The 20,744-nt window shown below is 41.6% G+C and overlaps 2 protein-coding genes across 7 annotated transcripts; one reads left to right on the top strand and one right to left on the bottom strand.

Annotated features, from left to right (window-relative positions):
• Positions 1-1,688: 1,688 nt before the first annotated feature.
• LOC109875692 (DCN1-like protein 3) lies at positions 1,689-10,069 on the bottom strand. 5 transcript variants are annotated; one of them, XM_020468107.2, is made up of 4 exons: positions 9,205-10,069; positions 8,244-8,408; positions 7,152-7,719; positions 1,689-5,227 (listed from the first exon to the last, which is right to left on the bottom strand). In XM_020468107.2, exons 3-4 carry the CDS (start codon positions 7,607-7,609, stop codon positions 4,681-4,683), a joined length of 1,005 nt encoding a protein of 334 aa, XP_020323696.1. In that variant the 5' UTR covers positions 7,610-7,719; positions 8,244-8,408; positions 9,205-10,069; the 3' UTR covers positions 1,689-4,680. The 5 variants fall into 5 exon arrangements, with proteins under 5 accessions (XP_020323696.1, XP_020323699.1, XP_020323702.1 ...); XM_020468110.2 differs by having other exon boundaries at positions 9,504-10,069; XM_020468113.2 differs by having other exon boundaries at positions 8,244-8,320; positions 9,504-10,069.
• lyrm1 (LYR motif containing 1) lies at positions 8,621-18,434 on the top strand. Of its 2 annotated transcripts, none has more exons than XM_020468115.2 (5): positions 8,621-8,728; positions 11,229-11,386; positions 17,677-17,737; positions 17,836-17,867; positions 17,975-18,434. In XM_020468115.2, exons 2-5 carry the CDS (start codon positions 11,234-11,236, stop codon positions 18,089-18,091), a joined length of 363 nt encoding a protein of 120 aa, XP_020323704.1. In that variant the 5' UTR covers positions 8,621-8,728; positions 11,229-11,233; the 3' UTR covers positions 18,092-18,434. The 2 variants fall into 2 exon arrangements, with proteins under 2 accessions (XP_020323704.1, XP_020323703.1); XM_020468114.2 differs by lacking the exon at positions 8,621-8,728 and adding an exon at positions 10,140-10,259.
• The last annotated feature ends 2,310 nt before the right edge of the window (positions 18,435-20,744 follow it).

The following is a 20,744-nucleotide window of genomic DNA, read 5'->3' as shown; positions in this document are numbered from 1 at the left end:
CAACACCTGTTCTGCCAGTCACAATCTGTTAAAGATCCCCAAAGCACACACATCCATGGGTCTCTCGTCCTTCAGTTCGCGACTGGAACAAGCTGCAACAAACACTCAAACTGGACAGTTTTATCTCAATCTCTTTATTCAAAGAAGCAATCATGGACACTGACTGTTGTGGCTGCTTTAGGAGATGTATTGTTGTCTCTACCTTCTTGCCCAATAATGTTTGCACCATGTTGTGTTGTCATGCGTTGCGGCCTTGCTATGTTGTCGTCTTAGGTCTCACTTTTCATTAGGTGTGTTTTGTCCAATATTTATATATATTTTTTAACCCCAGTCCCTGCAGGATGCCTTTTGCCAGGCCGTCAATGTAAATAAGAATTTGTTCTTAACTGACTTGTTTAGTTAAATAAAAGGTTATATACATTTTTTTTCAAATGATGTGGATAAGAGTCAGACAAGACATTTACAAGACTAAAATTGTTTTATTGGTCCTTTTAATTGTCAGGATTGTGCACCTCCTTTACAAAACACCATGGCAGAGATGCAACAGGGTCCTCCACTTGAGCGTGAGGAGTGGGCACATATATCAGGCTTCATGGCAGGGAGACGCAAAGCCATCCCTTTTTGTAGTGGACGTCCATTCACATGACCTCAGCTACTCAGTGTTCTCCAATTATTTGAATGAGAAAGAATATTATTTAGCTTACCTCTTTACCCATTGTATATCTCAGACACTGTTTTTCACATAGCCCCAATTCCATGAGAGGATGACGTCATTCCATGAGGTTCGAATTCAGCTCTGAAGCAAGAAAAATAGAAATGGTCCGAGATAAACTTTTTTATGAGGACCGTCCGTCTGCAGATGTTGGCGCTGCTGGATCTGAGCGTTGCCGCAGCCGGATTCTCTTTTACCCGCATAGCGAATAACTCATTTCCGCCATTGTTACAATATCAGTCTTTTACATTTCACATAGTTAAGTTTCAACAATGCACTCCAGACGTTGAAGTTAGCGCACTCGGTGAATGAATCAGTATAGATATTCAGTTGTATTTCTGTTGGATTTCTAGCAAGTCGGACGCTGTAGCTGTGTGGCTAAACTAGCCAGCTACACTAACGAATGGCTAGGCTTCTCACCATTTTCCATCAACTTGCTGTTTTTAGACGAAAGATACATTTTCGTTTTATGTTTAAATATTCACAATCCATATCATCTCTATTCACGGGTATTATAGCGCAGTTTATCGATATCCAGATTAAGTCCGATTCTCATGTGTCCTGTCTGTTGGTAACAGCTGATGCTAGTTACCAGGGGAAACATCCACCAATAGCGAAAGCCCCTTTGTGTTGGACACACCCATGAGGAAGAGCACCATGTTTTGTGTACACTGCCAGTCTAAACAGCCCAGGCCTACAACAGCGGGGAAGTATACTTTGCCTACCCTTACTAACTATAATAAATTATATTCTGGCCATATCAGAGCTACAATTTTTTAAATACATTTCTCAATAAAATGAAATTTCTAATTTAAACAGCTAATATTTAGCTTGAAAAGTAAGAACCAGGGCAGATTAGATGCCCAGTTGTGTCCAAATATCCTCAAAAGCCATACTGCAACCCTGAATCAGAGCGGGAAAATGACACCACAAAAACATAATTAAACTCCCCAAATGCATTTTGTGGACGACTGTCAAAAGTTGAACACTGTTTTATTTTTTATAAATCAATGCATTTTATATAAAAAGGGCAAAGGGATCTGAAATGAAACCATTGTAATTGTAAACCTCACAAGAAGGGCACCACCTGACCTAGTTACAGATACTCAATGAGCCAATACACCTGGTTAACGATCCACTGTCACCAAAAGGCCTGGGCTATGTCCAATTTCATTCAACAGTTGTGAATGGTTTAGAACCGAGTGCAGACATAAAAGAATGAGAGCATTACAAGCATGGCGACTAGGAGGACTATTGTGTTTTGTGCACTTAACACAACAGTCACTAGCAGCCAACACACATTCTTGACATGTTCACAAAACTAGAGTGAATAGCTGTCCAATGGTATAAGATTGTTGAGAACTTGGAAAGGTAAACGAGACAAAAGCTTTGTGTAATGCCCCAGTCCTGAATGTAGCCCAGGTACAGCCACCTTCTGTTTGCACAAGACCAGGGCCAACCCATAACACCTACCTACCCTAGGGTGTTCACAGATCTGAAAGAACTAGATGTGAAAGCTATAGGCATAAGTCCACAGGCCAAAACCATATCGCTTAGATGTGTCCAGTCATTTGGGATCTGTGAACACTAAAAGGGACTGGGGCTAGGGACCAACATGGAACCAAGCCCTGGTTGTTAGTTAGAATAAGCTAAGACACTGTTGCAGTCTAGAGCACTCAAAGAGCAGAAGAGAGCATAAAAGAGTGGGATCGTTTTCGAAGAAATCAACTTGACATTTGAAAGGACTTATTGGTACAGTGCATTCAGAAAGTTCAGACCTTCACTTATTCCACATTTTGTTACATTACAGCCTTATTCTGAATTTAATTCAATTGTCCCCCCCTCAATCTACACACAATACCCCAGAATGACAAGGCAAAACCAGATTCTGAATTTAATTCAATTGTCCCCCCCTCAATCTACACACAATACCCCAGAATGACAAGGCAAAACCAGATTCTGAATTTAATTCAATTGTCCCCCCCTCAATCTACACACAATACCCCAGAATGACAAGGCAAAACCAGATTCTGAATTTAATTCAATTGTCCCCCCCTCAATCTACACACAATACCCCAGAATGACAAGGCAAAACCAGAAATGTTTGCTAGTTCATCAAAATAAAACGTAAGTATAAAATGTACATAAGTATTCAGACCCTTTACTCTGTACTTTGTTAGAGCACCTTCACTGCAGATCCTCTCATGCGCTGTCAGGTTGGATGGGGAGTGTTGCCGCACACTGCTATTTTCAGGTCTCTCCAGAGATGTTCGATCGTTTTCAAGTCCAGGTGCTGCCACCACCATGTTTCAACGTAGGGATGGTGCCAGGTTTCCTCCAGACCTGACTCTTGGCATTCAGAGAATCTTGTATCTCATGGTCAGAGTCCTTTAAGTACCTTTTGTCAAACTGCAAGCGGGCTGTCATGTGCTTTTTACCAAGGAGTGGCTTCCGTCTGGCCACTCTACCATAAAGGCCTGATTGGTGGAGTGCTGCAGAAGGACAACCATCTCCACAGAGGAACTCTGGAGCTCTGTCAGAGTGACCATCGGGTTCTTGGTCACTTCCCTGATCAAGGCCCTTTTTCCGATTGCTCAGTTTGGCCGAGCGGCCAGCGGTAGGAAGAGACTTGGTGGTTCCAAACATCTTCCATTTAAGAATGGAGGAGGCCACTGTGTTCTTGGGGACCTTCAATGCAGGATACATTTTTTGGTAACCTTCCCCAGATATGTGACACAGATCTTGACACAAACCTGTCTCGGGGCTCTATGGAAAATTCCTTCGACCTCATGACATGCTCTGACATGCACTGTCAACTGTGGGATGTTACATAGACAGGTGTGTGCCTTTCCAAATCATGTCCAAGCAATTGAATTTACCACAGGTGGACTCCAATCAAGTTGTAGAAACATCTCAAAGATGATCAATGGAACAGGATGCACCGGAGCTCAATTTCGAGTCTCATAGCAAAGGGTCTGAATACTTATGTAAATAAGGCATTTGTTTATTTGTAATCAAATTGCTAAAATTTCTACAACGTTTTTCGCTTTGTCATTATGAGGAAATAAATTAACTTAATTCATTTTAGAATAAGGCAAAATGTAACAAAATGTGGAAAAAGTGATGGGGTCTGAATACTTTCCGAATGCACTAAACACTTTTTAATTTAGATAAATAAAATTTAAAAAATTAGGAAGTAATTGGTATTGTCACTGTCAAATAAATGTTTACTTTTGGACATTACTCAGTCTTAGGACATTACGCACGCTTGAGTACGACCACAAATCTTTGAACAAATCATGGTTGGCCATCACAACTACAGGCAATAGATAGGCCAAGAATAACCCTTTAAATAGTCCACATTTCAAAACGCAACCCAATTCATCCACACTCAAATATTGTTCCAATAACAATAAAATAAAAACATGATTTAATATCAAGTTGATTTCACTGACCCCAAAAGGTAAAGCTCAGGCTCTGGTAATAAGGTGTTATTTGCAGACAACTAGATTTCCCTTAATGTAATATGAGATTTTAATAGGCCTGCGTCTTTGGGTGAGAGGTTAAATCACCAGTGTTTCCAGGTCAATGTAAGCTGTAAAAATGTGAGACTTGGGGTATGGCTTTCTGGCACCTGGCTTTTAAAGCAACCTTATATACTGATCTTGTTTTGTGAGTTTAGGGAGGGTGGGGAAAGATTCAAATGGACCACAAGTCCAAATGACCTAAAACACATATTAAAGACAAATAAAACAAATAACTTAAATAGAAGTGCTAAAACAATAGTTATTTGAGCCCTTTCATTAACCAGAAATAAAGCAGGGTGGAAGCAAATCCCAGCCCACCCCAACAGAAAAGGAGAGAGAGGAATAACAGTAATACCAATTTGTCATCCAATGATTCACAGATGTACAGTTCACTTAGGTCAGACTCCACCCACCCCAACCTCCCTTCCCAGAATTCTATAGTCATTGCCCCCCCCAGGTCTGTGAGCCCCGTCCGCCCTCTGTTTCAAGTCTGTCTGTACTGGAGGGAGAGCTCTCATCTGTCTCAGTGCATCCCCTGTCCTCCTCCTCTGCCCTCTTTAACAGCTCTTCTTTTCTCCTGCGCTCCATCTCCCACTCTACAAAGGTGTCAAAGAGGCTTGGCCAGGCCTCGTCCTCGCTGTAGTTGCTCAGGTCCGGCCCGATGGCCTGCGTGAAGTTGAGGAACATGTTCCAGGTGTCCCGCGAGATGCCTCGCACACCTGACGGGTTCTCGCCCAGGAACTCCAGCCAGTGCTCGAGGATGGCTGGCGTGTCCTGCGTGAAGACCAAGCGCCACAGCGCAATGGCGATGTCACGCTGCAGCGAGCGCTGGCCTTCATCAGCGTCCAGGCCGAACTGGAAGGTGAAGCGGTACAGCTCCTTGAAGTTCTCCTCGCCCTGCGCCTCCAGCAGCATGAAGGGGAACCGGGAGCAGATGCCCTCGAGACTGTCTGCCTTGATCGCCCTGCATCCGTCTACAAACTCCTTCCTATAGACAGGTGGAGGAAAACAGGGCTGCGTTATAGACCACAACACAAGGTTATTATAAAAAAGAAAATTAATCATGAAAAAACTATTTAGACAACTTAAATAAAATAATTAACAACACTGAAACTATATTTGACTTAAACTAAATAAAATCATCATGAATTGTTCAGTTTTATTGTAAACTTTTTGTTTAGTTTTATTGTAAACTTTGGCAAAAAAATCTAACAGGGTTTTCAAGAGATTCAAGCTACAGAATCTGGCTGATAAATGCTGCCAGAAGATGGTGTTGTTTCAAATAGGTTTACTTAGTGCGTCACTATCACTTGCTAACAGGGTGGGAAAGAATTGAGCTAACTTGATTCTTCTTACATGTACTACCAAAGTTTAAAAGCATTGGATTGGTGTAAGCATGGGGAGAGTTTGCTTCCACCATATTTTTTGCACCAGTCTTGGCGCTATTCCTTTTGAATCCAAGTCACATTGAGATTTACTTTATAATTTCAACCTAACCTATGACCTGACCGATCACCTTTAATATTACTGCCTTCTCTGTGGTATTTGTATTTATTAAAGATCCCAATTAGCTGCTGCCTTTCCTGGGGTCTAGCAACATAAAGGCAGTTATATACCCTCAGGCCACTACCCTACTACCACATATCTAGAATACAAAATCCATGTGTACGTGTGTGTAGAGTGTGTGTCTGTCTCTTCACAGTCCTCGCTGTTCTATAAGGAGTCTTTTTTATCCGTTTATCCTAATTTCCTACTGTAACATCCCAAAAAACACAATAACAAACAACTCTGACAAATGGTTCCGAGCCTCCACACATGATTTCTGTCCAACACTAAAACTATAACTAAATAATATAAAAATCTAAATATTAATATTTTTAAACTTAAAAATAAAACTTTAACTTTGCTGCAACATAATGTCAACCTTTGAACCAGGCAATAAGCCTTAAATAAGCCTTATGGAGAAAAACCTGTCCGTGACAACCTGGGGCAATTTCAAGCCAATAAGCTCAGTTGAGAAACTCTTACCATCAAACTGATAAAACATCACCTAGGCCTCAACATAAACAAGTCAGGTAAAGTAAGCAAGGAAATAACTGTGCCGTCTTGGTCTCTCAACTCTTTGTCAGTATGATAACGTGCAGCAGGCCCAGACACTTTACAGCACAGGGAGAGAAAGGGCAAGATGCCCCTGAGATAAACTTGACCACATCCTGTCACCCTGCCATATTGTGCTTCTGTCGCTTCAGCACATGACACCCTGGCCAGATATGTCCTCTGATATGCCTTTTTCCCCCACCCCATTTTATACTGCAGACATTAAATCAGACCTGGTCTGAACAGCAAAGCAACAGTAAAACTTTCAAAGTTTAGGTAGCTCAGATGGGAACATTTTGTTTTATGTAAAATTATCGTAATAGGTCCAATTTTCAGACTAGGTACAACATTACATGACAATTGATGAGACAAAATCATCTGAGGAATAGACCATCAGAAAGACACAATGTCCACTCCATACTCATCTCAGCCACTTATTACAGAGTGCAGTGTCAGAGCCAGAGACTGATTCTATTTGTGCCCCCTACCTGTCAACTATAAAGTGTGAGCTACAGAGCTGCTGAAACGAGTGGGGGGGGGTGGAGTGGGGTGGCCAGCCAGAACCATGTTAATTGAAACACTGCACAGTAACAGGACACTAGCCTAAAACAGACAGTGCATGGCAGCCGTAGACATTTTTGAATTTGATCAGAGTTTAGCATCAGACATTATGAGCTAATATGGTCTCTTTTGGACCAATACTTGACTCGAAGAATCTTCTCAGAAGATATTCTCTGAATATCAGCAACAACACATTGATGTAGCGTTTTCTTTGTCTTATGCCTACCCCTTCCCATTCACAACCCATCTCTCACCTTGTAAACTTGCACATGGTGGCAGCCTGAAACTTCCAAGCGAGGACCAGCACACGGAACTCGGCGGGGTCCACGTACAGGTCGTTGCAGAACCTCTCCATGCCCTCCTCCAAGATAGACTCCTCCTGCGGGTCCTTGTAGCAGCAGAAAAGCTCCTCGATGCGCAGCAAGGACGGCCCCTCCCTATCTGCCACCGAGTGCTCCTCATTCCTCAGGTCCCCCATCATGGCCGATGTGGGGATCATCGTGGTCTCCACGGTAACCTCCAAGGCATTCTTGGTGCCATTGAACATGAGCTCACTGGAGGCCTTGCTGCTCAGGGAGCTGGGATCCTCCTTGTGTCCTCCTCCCCCACCCCCGCATTTCTTATGGTGGGACTTGGACCCAGGCTCCTTGTCGCCACTCTTGCTCCCAAGCGAGGACGATGGGTTCTTACACTTGGTGACACACTGGCCCATGTCGCTCGCTTTGGTTCTCACGGTCTGTCCTCCCCTCCTTCAGGCCCTGCCTGCCCCACCTAGACGCCTCTGCTCTAGCCTGGTGAGACGTCTCAACATGCCCTTGGGCCCTGAGACAGAGGAGGAGTCCAACACAGTCACACAGAGTCAACAATAACAGTGACAATGAATCACTGGATCAACAAAGCTGCTAGTCACAAAGGGTCAAAAGCCACAACACTGAGGTGATAATTACTAGAGAAAACGACCACTAAATGCTAGTTAGAAAAACATATGAAGATCATACAGTTGGCTACATCACCACCAACGAAGAAGGGTGGAGGGCCTGGCAGCTTTTTGAAGCCTGGCCCTGGTACCATAGAAGCTGGTACTGTACCATGGAGAGGAGGGGGGGTCCAAATCAAACTGGAGGGCTGTATAAGTATTTAACACTTATAGAGAGGAGCCTTATATAGCATGGATTATCATAGAAACAGACTAAAATACTTAACAACAAGATGTTTTTAACCATAGAAACCACAATATAAAACAATTAGGAGTGGTCTGGCTCATACATACTACTAGCCTACACAATACCCTACCAGAGTAGTTCAGAGATAGAGCAAGAAAAGGGTTGGTGCTGATAAATACTTACAGACACTTCCTCAGAATGCATTGACCACTCTAGATGAAGGTGTCATCTTTTTCTGCTCCATTGTAGTGACCGCAATGCTGAATGACACACACCATCTTGTCACCATAAGCATAATGTCATACAGGGGTGTTGTTCTCCCACATGTAGATTCAGTTTGTTTACTTGCTGTGAATTTGTCATTTGAGATCGAGAAAGCAGTCAGTTACTACGTAGCAGGGTATTCCCACAGCAAACTATAGCAACAAATATGCCTAAACCTTCTCCTTTGTGAGAGCTTTTAATTATATACATTTGAAATATTCTGTGACTCATGAGAAATTCATGATAGCTTCCAGCTGTCTCAAGATTCATAAGCCACCTAGCAATAGTCATGATTTGATGATTAAACACTTAGCTACAAGAGAACCGCCCCTGATCACATTTAGCTATTGAAACTATTCATGAGGAATGGAACCTCCGATCTAGTTCCCCGTGGACATGCACAGGTAAAAGCTTGCAGTGCTTTCAATTATCGAATGGGGTGAACATTATGGCAAATGGAGATTATTGTTTTAGCTAGCTGAATAGAACACATCTACCATTTCAATACTGAGGGGAATATCTAGTTAACATAGCTATCTACGTAACTATTTAGTTAGCAACCCATTTATCAAAATAACACTGCCAGAAATAATCTAAACTAGCTAGTCTAGCTAACGTTAACTCATATGAACGCAGCGTTGGCAAGTTGCGTCTTTTAGTTTGACCAACTAACAACATGCTGACCTAATCAACATGACTGTCTAACAACTTCAGTAGCTAAATTCCCTTGGCTTGCTATACTTCGCCATCATCATACCCTAGCTAGTGGCTGTCTAACTAGCACGTCATCATGTAGCTAGAGCGCTAACTTTACAGATAACGTTATCTAGCTAGCATGCCAAAGCTAAACACTTGTTTAGATAGTGAACAACAAACGTACCTTTTAAAAAGAAATGATTGTCTAGAAAATCGCGTACATCACTCCAATAACATTAGCTAGTAAAACAAAACGTTAGCTTGCTATCTTAGGACACGACACAAACAAACATCCCCACATAGCTAAAAAGATAGCCAGCTAACGTTAGCTAGTCAGCATCATAAACAAAACCGAGCGTTTCAGTTGACTTTCGCCTGATAAGAACGCACCTGGTTTGCAAACAACCGCCATAAACGACTGACTTCTACTTTAAATTGACTGCTAAATCAAACAACTCAGATGAACCAGTACGAAAGGCTTACAGTTTCTTTGTGTTTCGCCCTTATGTAGACATTAAGGGAATATTCCCTGCATCACTTCCTCCCCGCAGAGCACCCCACCAGCGAGACGTCTAGAAAGCTATGATAACCACTGATCTACATGGATAAGGATGGGCTCCCCTGTTTAGATTTAGTTAAACCTTGAAGTGGCTGGCAAAAATTCAAACGAACAGGAATCAACATGATGCAATATTAGGTGAAATCTTCTTCCTCTTTTGGTTTGAACTTGAAGGGCTTTGACAAGCGAATTACATTTGGACTTTTGAGCTCCCGAGTGGCGCAGCGGTCTCAGCCACTACATGTTTGTGATAGAGGCATCACTACAGACCCTGGTTCGATTCCAGGCTGTATCATAACCGGCCGTGATTGGGAGTCCCATAGGGCGGCGTACAATTGGCCCAGCGTCGTCCGGATTGGCCGTCATTGTAAATAAAGGTTAAATAAAAAATGAAATGGTTTCGTAGCAACTTTGCAACCCACCGATTTTTTTTTCTTTTTTTTTCTTTTTCTTTTCTTCTATTTTTTTCTATAACAATACTGGTTTATTCCTTGTAGCTCTAAAATTAGGGAATGGTACTTCAAAATCATCAAGTATTCAGATTAAAGCTCAGAATACACACATGACAAATATTAGTGAGTAGATGTTGCAACCCACTGATTGCTGCGAACACGTTAATAAAATTACGTCAGTGTAATCGTCATCTCTATGCGACATGTTGACTAAAAAGCGCACAGCAGGTAGGTCAAGTAATTCATAATACGACTATTCTGCAAATCAGCATTAGGAATTTATGTTATTGTAATGTTGACATACACCGTTAGATATTCCTGTCCTATATGTTCCAATTACATTAAAGATAAACATGTCATCATTAGCCAGGTATATTGGCTTGTCACTCTGCTAGCTCTTTTTTAAATGTAGAAAAACCAGTATACATACAAGAAGTATACAAATAGATAATGATAACATATGCTAGGGGGTATAACAAATGACATATTATACAAAAACCTTAAAAGAAACACATTGATTGTTTTAACAGCTTTCTTAGAAGGATGTTGATTAGTCTGCTCAAATGTACTGCTCGAATTACTTATAGAAAACACGGAAGTGTTTTTTTTATTAGTGAATATGACATTTTTCCATTAGCACAATTTAGATTTACGAGATAAAATAGTTTTTCTTCATCCTTATAATGGTTAAGGAAACCCGAGCAGCACATTCTCCCATAAAAAAAGTCACCCTGCTTGCTCACGTTTGCACATGTTCATCAGCGTGATGCAGACCCCGGTGAGCTAATCAAAATTAAATATACTTATACACTTTTCTGAAAATCAGTTAATTTAATTCTAGTGTACATACGATCAATGTCACCAGGGATGGTCTATGTTGAAGGACTCTACTAAGCTGATAGCTATCTTGTGATTCTAGTCCCTGCTACAATGAAAATAAAACATTTCCGATGTTATATTACCACCTAGTGGTTTATTTAAACATGCGAGTACATGTATTATTTTCCCACACTTTCCAGCAGTAAACCTACTTCTGTTTCAGTAATAATTCAAAGCAGTTAACTCACATCCATATATATATATATATGTTTTCACCTATCCAATGATGTTTGATCAGTGGTTATATCATTTCAAACAGGGTCCCAGTCTGACTCCCTGCATATATTCTTCATATTCCCTGCTTTGTATTGTTTTTAGACCAAATGACATCTGCCACACGTAATCAGGTCCTGTCACTGTATATGAGGCTATTTCGGATCGCCCGGGGCTGGCAGTCCACACTCCCACAAGAGACTGAGAGCGAGAGACGGTACATTGTTCAGGAGGCCCAGACCCTCTTCAGACAGAACCAACAGGTACAGATAGTAAGGATGGGCATTTGAAATTATTTGACTGTTCGCATATATATTTTTTCAAGTACTCGGTATGGAAAAAGCATTTTTGGAGAACGACCAATAATTGTCCAAGACCATATATCAGATATAGGCCTTTTCTAGTCCATCCCCTTCTATCGGCAATGCCGATAGTCCCTTTACATAGCAAAACTGCTGCTATGCCAGCCACCTCTGGCATAGCAGCACTGCACAATGCTGAGGAATGTCTAGCTGGGAAAATCAGCAGTAGTAGTAAGCTTGCTCATTCTCCAACAGAACGGTGCACTGTTGAGAAATTGATTAATTGAGACAGTGACCAAAATCAAACTCCTGTTGCAAATATTAGTTTAGTTAATTCACTAACAAGTCTTGTGTCGACGTGCCCGGACATGCATGCATTAAGCAAGCTAGCTAGCTAAGCAGATAAATAGGACTTGCAGTGGTGGAAAAAGTACCCAATTGTCATACTTGAGTAAAAGTAATGATACTTTTATAGAAAATGACTCAAGTAAAAGTGAAAGTCACCCAGTAAAATACTACTTCAGTAAAAGTCTAAAAGTATTTGTTTTTAAATGTACTTGAGTATCAAAAGTAAATGTTATTGCTAAAACATACTTAAGTATCAAAAGTGAAAGTATAAATAATTTCAATTTTCTTGTTTTTTAAATTCATGGATAGCCAGGGGCACACTCCAACACTGCAGTAAAACTGCATTTATTTTCAGCAAAGTTAACATGTGTAAATATTTGTATGAACATAACAAGATTCAACAACTGAGACATAAACTGAACAAGTTCCACAGACATGTGACTAACAGAAATTGAGTAATGTGTCCCCGAACAAAGTCAATATCTGGTGTGGCCCCAGCTGCATTAAGAACTGCAGTGCATCTCCTCCTCATGGACTGCACCAGATTTGCCAGTTCTTGCTTTGAGATGTTACCTCACTCTTCCACCAAGGCACCTGCAAGTTCCCGGACATTTCTGGGGGGAATGGCCCTAGCCCTCACCCTCCGATCCAACAGGTCCCAGACGTGCTCCATGGGATTGAGATCCGGGCTCTTCGCTGGTCATGGCAGAACACTGACATTCCTGTCTTGCAGGAAATCACGCACAGAACGCGCAGTATGGCTGGTGGCATTGTCATACTGGAGGGTCATGTCAGGATGAGCCTGCAGGAAGGGTACCACATGAGGGAGGAGGATGTCTTCCCTGTAAGGCACAGCGTTGAGATTGCCTGAAATGACAACAAGCTCAGTCCGGTAATGCTGTGACACACCGCCCCAGACCATGACGGACCCTCCACCTCCAAATCGATCCCTCTCCAGAGTACAGGCCTCGGTGTAATGCTCATTCCTTCGACGGTAAACGTGAATCTGACAATCACCCCTGGTGAGACAAAACTGCGACTCGTCAGAGAAGAGCACTTTTTGCCAGTCCTGTCTGGTTCAACGACGGTGGGTTTGTGCCCATGGGCGACGTTGTTGCCTGTGATGTCTGGTGAGGACCTGCCAACAGGCCTACAAGCCCTCAGTTCAGCCTCTCTCAGCCTAGCCTCTCTCAGCCTATTGTGGACAGTCTGAGCACTGATGGAGGGATTGTGCGTTCCTGGTGTAACTCGGGCAGTTATTGCTGCCATCCTGTACGTGTCCTGCAGGTGTGATGTTCGGATGTACCGACCCTATGCAGGTGGTGTTACACTCGGTATGCCACTGCAAGGATGATTAGCTGTCTGTCCTGTCTCCCTGTAGCGCTGTCTTCGTTGTCTCACAGTACAGACATTGCAATTTATTGCCCTGGCCACATCTGCAGCACTCATGCCTCCTTGCAGCATGCCTAAGGCACGTTCATGCAGATGAGCAGGGACCCTGGGCATCTTTCTTTTGGTGTTTTTTAGAGTCAGTAGAAAGGCCTCTTTAGTGTCCTAAGTTTTCATAACTGTGAAATTAATGTTCATTAATTGTTTAATTGTTTATGGTTCATTGAACAAGCATGTGAAACAGTGTTTATACTCTTTCCAATGAAGATCTGTGAAGTTATTTGGATTTTTACAAATTCTTTGAAAGACAGGGTCCTGAAAAAGGGATGTTTCTTTTTTTGCTGAGTTTATTTACCAATTAGACTAAAATAAAAAGTAACAATAACGAGACTATATACAGGGGGCATTGGTACTGAGTCAGTGTGTGGGGGTACAGGTTAGTTGAGGTAATTTGTACGTGTATGTGGGGGTGAAGTGACTATGCATAGATAATAAACAGCCAGTAGCAGCAATGTACAAAAGGATGGAGGGGTGTCAATGTAAATTGTCTGGTGGCGATTTTATTAATTGTTCAGCAGTCTTATGGCTTGTGGGTAGAAGCTGTTGAGGAGCCTTTTGGTTCTAGACTTGGAGCTCCGGTACCGCTTGCCGTGCGATAGCAGAGAAAACAGTCTATAACTTGGGTGACTGGAGTCTCTGACAACTTTATGAGTTTTCCTCTGACACCATAAACTATCAAAATAAAGTTGCACACTCCATGTATAAACTCCCAGCAATTTATTGGGTATTTACCACTGTTTGGGCATCACTATGCCTTCCTCAGGGTAATGTCATGAATACTTGACCCAGGTTATGTAGACAAACAGTGCAATTAGTGCAACCAATGACAATAGTGAGGAGTGTGTCATAATGATTAAGTTAATTCAAATTAATTAATGAAACTGTTAAAAAATAGTACATGGCATATTAAATCTACTACGCTATTGTTATCATATAGAAACATAATGGAATATTTTACAACATATTCGCATCAACATACATTGTTTCATTCAATTTCACATAATTTTCTATTTCATTTCATATTTATTACATGTAATCTTTTGGTTCAACCTTAATGTTTAAGGAGCATCATCAAACAGGGGGAACATATTAGGTGTACGCTAATAAGCTGTTGAAAGAATATATCAATATATAAGACTTGTTCATAAAGGAAAAATGTTGTTCATAAGAAGGGCCTGAGATCAAAGTCCTATTTTATACAGGCCCTGGATGGCAGGAAGCTTGGCCCCAGTGATGTACTGAGCCGTTCGCACTACCCTCTGTAGCGCCTTACGGTCAGATGCCGAGCAATTGCCATACCAGGCGGTGATGCACCGGTCAGGATGCTCTCGATGGTGCAGCTGTAGAACCTTTTGAGGATCTGGGGACCCATGCCAAATCTTTTCAGTCTCCTGAGGGGGAAAAGGTTTTGTCGTGCCCTCTTCACAACTGTCTTGGTATGTTTGAACCATGATAGTTTGTTGGTGATGTGGACACCAAGGAACTTGAAACTCTCAACCCGCTCCACTACAGCACTGTTGATGTTAATGGGGGCCTGTTCAGCCCTCCTTTTCCTTGAGTCCATGATCAGCTCCTTTGTCTTGCTCACATTGCGGCAGAGGTTGTTGTCCTGGCACCACACTGCCAGTTATCTGACCTCCTCCTTATAGGATGTCTCATCGTTGTCGGTGATCAGGCCTACCACTGGTTGTGTCGTCAGAAAACTTAATGATGGTGTTGGAGTCGTGTTTGGCCACGCAGTTGTGGGTGAACAGGGAATACAGGAGGGGACTAAGTAAAAACCCCTGAGGGGTCCCAGTGTTAAGGATCAGCGTGGCAAGCGTGACGTGTTGTTGCCTACTCTTTCCACCGTGGGGTGGCCCGTCAGGAAGTCCAGGATCCAGTTGCAGAGGGAGGTGTTTAGTCCCAGAGTCGTTAGCTTAGTGATGAGCTTCGTGGACACTATGGTGTTGAATGCTGAGCTGTAGTCAATGAACAGCATTCTCACATAGGTGTTCCGTTTGTCCAGGTGAGAAAGGGCAGTGTGGAGTGCGATTGAGATTGCATCATCTGTGGCTCTGTCAGGGCTGTTTGCCAATTGGAGTGGGTCTACGGTGTCCGGGAGGATGCTGTTGATGTAAGCCATGACCGGCCTTTCAAAGCACTTCATGACTACTGACATGAGTGCCACTGGGCGGTAATCATTTCGCTTCCTAGGGCACAGGCACTATGGTGGTCTGCTTGAAACATGTAGGTATTACAGACTCGATCAGGGAGAGGTTGAAAATGTCAGAGAAGACACTTGACAGTTGGCCATGCGCATGCTTTGAGTACATGTCCTGGTAATCCATCTGGCCCAGCGTCTTTGTGAATGTTGACCTGTTTTAAAGTTTTTGTTCACATCGGCTACTGAGAGCATTATCACACAGTCATCCAGAACAGCATGTGTGTTCAGTGAGTCTGCCAGATCAGAGGCAGTAGGGATGACCAGGGATGTTCCCTTGATAAGTGTGTGAATGGACCATTTTCCTGTCCTGCTATGCATTCAAAATGTAATGAGTACTTTTGGGTGTCAGGGAAAATGTATGGAGTAAAAAGTACATTATTTTCTTTAGGAATGTAGTAAAGTAAAAGTTGTCAAAAATATTAAAGTAAAGTACAGATACCCCCAAAAACGTATTAAGTTGTACTTTAAAGTATTTTTACTTAAGTACTTTACACCACTGGTGACCTGTTAGCAAAGATTACGATAACTAACCCTTTTATCTGTAGTGTCAGCTAGCTAGCTATATTGGCTACTGTGCTAGCTAGCTGGCTAGATAAACATTGTGCTAAGATATCAGATAGTTAGCTGCATTGGCTAATAGTTTCTAACGTTAGCTGGTTATCATTTTGAACATGCTCCATTTTCGGCAACAAGCCATCTGACTTGCGGTGTAACTTTAGCTATTTACTGGTGTGTTTATCAGGCCAGCCGCAATCATATCCGTAAATTGACAGTATTGTCGTAATAAGGAAATTAAGTGTTTTTAAAATGCCTAAATAAAGGTTGACAATAGGTTTAGATACCTAAGAATATTCCTGCATATTTATAGACCAAAAAATATGTAGATCAGCGCATCCACAGTTTTTATGTGAGTGAAGTCATACGTATAAAAAAAATCACAACCGCTGTGATGGAAACAGGAAGTTACGGTACAGTTTTGTAAATGCAGACAGATTATTTGTTCATTTGAAATTGATCTTTTTGCGTTGGTAAAATGTGTTATGCAAGAAATGGCAGTGGAAAGGCCATTATCCGCAAATATTGATATATGACTTGGAGTCACGTGATGATATGGTGTGTGGCCCTCCCACTATGACTCGGGAACCATGCAGTTTATTGGGCTACAGATGAAAAAAATAAGTATACTTAACAAAAATATAAATGCAACAATTTCAACGATGCAACAATTTCAACGAGTTACAGTTAATATTTGAAATCAGTCAATTTAAATGGACTTCACAGAAGTTGCAGGGACGTAACCATGGTTCTGAGAGGATATAGGCCCACCCACTGGGGAGCCAGGCCCAGCCAATCAGAATGACTTTTCCCCACAAAAGAGCTTTATTACAGCCAGAAATACTCCTCAGTTTCATCAGCTGTCCGGGTTGCTAGTCTCAGACTATCCAACAGGTGAAGAAGTCGGATGTGGAGGTCCTGGGCTGGCGTGGTTACACGTGGTCTGCAGTTGTGAGGCCGGTTGGACGTACTACCAAACTCTCTAAAACGACATTGTAGAGTTGGCTTATGGAAATTAACATGAAATTCTCTGGCAACAGCTCTGGTGGACATTCCTCCAGTCAGCATGCCAATTGCATGCTCCCTCAAAACAAACTTGAGACATCTGTGGCATTGTGTTGTGTGTCAAAACTGCACATTTTAGTGGCCTTTTATTGTCCCCAGCACAAGGTGCACTTGTGCAATGATCATGCCTTTTAATCAGCTTCTTTCTATGCCACAACTGTCACGTGGATGGATATCTTAGCAAAGGAGAAATGCTCATTAACAGGGATGTAAACAAATTTGTGAGAGAAATAAGCCTTTTGTGTGTGTGGAGGGAACGGTTAGAACGCAATTGAGTGATTGAGACACAGAGGGGAAAGTGAATTTTGGGAGATGAACGGTGTGATGCATGGCTTGGTTTCTTTTTTGTTGTGCCCCGCAAATGCACATGTACAAATTGAACTCTAGAGTCGAAGCAAATTCACTTTGTCTTCAAGACAAAATGTAACTTGCCGGTTCAGGTAGCCACAAAGCTCATTCCACCAAATAATGTTACAATATTTGAAAAAAAATGTGATCTTTGGTTAAAGATCGAAATTTGACGGCCGTTCGAGTACTCTATTATTCATGCCTATCCCTAAAAGATGGCCCTAAAGGTTGTCTGGTGTAGCTCAAATTCTTCTTTATCTGTTCTGTGTATCCCCTTTAGCTGACAGATCATACATCAATAAAGAAGTGCATAGACGAATGTGAGGCAAGGATAGGAATTGGTAAGTGTCAACGACAGCCTGGTTGACGTTTTTAATGATTTAATTTAGCAATGTATCAGGTGTGAGAATGTGACATTTTTCTCCACTCTAATTTGCAGGTCTTCATTACAGGAATCCCTATCCAAGACCTGTAAGTGACAGACATCTAAACCAGAACAAATGTTTCTCTTTCAGGAACTATTGTGTCATTTCACTATTGTCTAATGTAATGGTTTTATTTTGGTTCTTTAATTGCAGCTCTACCTGCCTGTAATGGGACTGGCAACCCAGAAAGGCAGGAAGCTGAAAGCACAGCAACGCATGAGGAAGCAGGCCAAGCCGGTTTACTTACAGTCACATGACGAAGACAATTGAGACTAGATTAACTCATGTTGCCAAGGACAGGAAGACCGTCACTGGCTGATCTCAGGAGGAGTTGAGTTCATATGACCACTCAGCTGTAGATGACAAAAGTAATTTATATCCAATGTTCATCACGCACATCAATGTTCACCAAGCACATTTCAATGCGCACTGCAGGACCATCATGTCTGTGCAACAGTATACTTTACCGAGTGTATGTATGCATGCATTTCCTGACAAAAGCTGTTATGTAAATGTCAGTCTTGTCTGTCCCGTAAGATAGTCAGCCAAAAGATGTAGTATGATATTGTTTTGACTATTTATTCTTCAATAAATTGAGTTTTGATAAATGCCACTCCTCTGCATTCATGCTTTCAATAAATAAATAAAAAGACAGATGAAATCTGTCAGGTAGAAAAATACTTAGATTCCTCAGTACTTTTCCGACTTTTTAGCCAGTAGTTCTGAAAGTAGCGCTCATGAGCCAAAAGTGGTCCCGAAAATGTTGTACTTCACCATCGCATCATTGTTCTCTAGCCTCTGTAGCATGCACAAAGAGAATAAAAAAATAAAAACTCTGTAGTGTTCATGAGCTGTGCACATGCATGGCTTCACCCCACAACCTCATTGGACAATGCAGTGCCAATCGAACCTTGCGTCCCACTTTAACCTTGCAAGCTCATTGGGCATCATTCCACCTGCAAATCAACATTGTCTGTCATGCTTGGTTCTGGCTAATTCCCTTTGTTGTACAGACTGGTAGAGCAATCAAGCGATTGTGATAATGTAATTTATACAATGGAAAAGTTATAACCTACTTACTGTATGTTTGCATCAAATGACCTATCCTTTAAAGTCATGTAATGATTACAGTGCCTTCAGAAAGTATTCACGCCCCTTTACTTTTTCCACATTTTGTTGTGTTACAGCATGAATTTAAAATGGATTAAATTGAGATGTTTTTGTCACTAAACACAATACCCCATAATGTCAAATTCAAATGATGTTTGACATTTTTTACAAATTAATTCAAAATGAAAAGCTGAAATGTCTTGAGTCTATAAGTATTCAACCCCTTTGTTAATGGCAAGCAGTAAAGATTTGCTGAACAAGTTAAAAGTTGCATGGACTCTGTATGCAATAATAGTCTTTAACATGATTTTTGAATGACTACCTCATCTCTACCCCACACACTTATCTGTAAGGTCCCTCAGTCGAGTAGTCAATTTCAAACACCGATTCAACCACAAAGACCAGGGAGGTTTTCCAATGCCTTGCAAACAAGGGCACCTATCTGTAGGCGGGTAAAAAATAAGCAGACATTGAATATCCATTTGAGCATGGTGAAGTTATTAATTACACTTTAGATGGTGTATCAATACACCCAGTCACTACAAAGATACAGGCGTCCTTCCTAACCTAGTTTTCCGGAGAGGAAGGAAATCCCTTACGGATTTCACCATGAGGCCAATGTTGATTTTAAAAAAGTTACAGTTTAATGGCTGTGGTAGGAGAAAAATGAGGATGGCTCCACAACATTGTAGTTACTCCACAATACTAACCTAATTGACAGAGTGAAAAAAAGTAGCCTGTACAGAATATAAATATTCAAAAGCACGCACCCAGTTTGCAACAATGCACTAAAGTAATATTGCAAAATATGTGTCAAAGGGATTATGTTTTTGTCCTGAATACAAAGTGATATGTTTGGGGCAAATCCAATACATCACATTACTGAGTACCTGTAGTATCTGGGATCTACATCTGTTTATATTAGTTACTGTGCTGTTACTAAGCAGTAATGCATTACGGCAGTGTTAACGTTACTACACCTAATAGGAAATGCACATGCGCACTGGAATGCCGCGAACTGTAGGGCACGAGGGGTTTTGACTAAACGAAAACTAACTGTACTCCCGTCTCCTGCCTGGTCATTTCTCCACAACACAAATATTACAGTGGCGACGAGGATGGGATTAAACTACATAAACGGACATTGCTTGAAGGGAAGAATGTTGCGTGAGTCATGAAACTCAAAATAATTATGTAATTCGTCAGTTATATTTATTTTCTTTCGCCAGTAGAGAAGGCTAACCACTGCTAGCACTGCTAGTACAGTATTCAGGAGCTGCCAAGTAGCAGGACTATTGGAGTCCAGAATAGCGACACTGCCCTCTGGTGGTTAAATAAAATAAACCGTCTCATTGAACCCATTGAAATTAGGCGATCTCAGTGGAGAAATATTGGCAAGAAAAAAGGAAGAAGGAACGTAACACGGTGTGTACATTAATACAAATGAGTGCAGTGAATGAAGTAATTGCAGAAACTTCTGAAGTGAAGAATTAGATCAATTCAGAAAATTAAGGAATATAAGGAAACTGAGCAATTAACTGTGAAAATGGCAACCATTGGTCGTTTACCAGAGTTTGAGGCTACAAAAGAGGATTTTGATTCCTATTTGGAGCGTTTTGAGCGTTGGCTGGCTGCAAATGAAATCAAAGATGGAAAGAAAGCAGACGTATTTCTCAGTGTTTTGGGTCCAACTGAGTATGGATTGCTGAAAGGTCTCATTGAACCAATGAAAGCAATGGAGTTGAACTACGAAGAACTGACTGAAACTCTTTCAAGGTATTTCAAGCCTAAGCCAATTCTCATTGCAGAACGT

The sequence above is a fragment of the Oncorhynchus kisutch genome, linkage group LG25 (assembly GCF_002021735.2).
Source record: "Oncorhynchus kisutch isolate 150728-3 linkage group LG25, Okis_V2, whole genome shotgun sequence".
NCBI lineage: Eukaryota > Metazoa > Chordata > Actinopteri > Salmoniformes > Salmonidae > Oncorhynchus > Oncorhynchus kisutch.
The sequence above is the reverse complement of the archived record's forward strand: the minus strand, read 5'-3'. Positions and strand labels throughout refer to the sequence as shown.

Excerpts from the sequence above, each read along its gene's own strand:
- lyrm1 (XM_020468114.2), top strand. The coding sequence starts at position 10,235 with ATGTTGACTAAAAAGCGCACAGCAG. Across the intron at positions 10,260-11,228 it reads GACTAAAAAGCGCACAGCAG|ACCAAATGACATCTGCCACA; the intron begins GTAGGTCAAGTA and ends TATTGTTTTTAG. Across the intron at positions 17,868-17,974 it reads GGAATCCCTATCCAAGACCT|CTCTACCTGCCTGTAATGGG; the intron begins GTAAGTGACAGA and ends CTTTAATTGCAG.
- LOC109875692 (XM_020468107.2), bottom strand. The coding sequence starts at position 7,609 with ATGGGCCAGTGTGTCACCAAGTGTAAGAACCCATCGTCCTCGCTTGGG. Across the intron at positions 5,228-7,151 it reads ACCATGTGCAAGTTTACAAG|GAAGGAGTTTGTAGACGGAT; the intron begins GTGAGAGATGGG and ends ACCTGTCTATAG.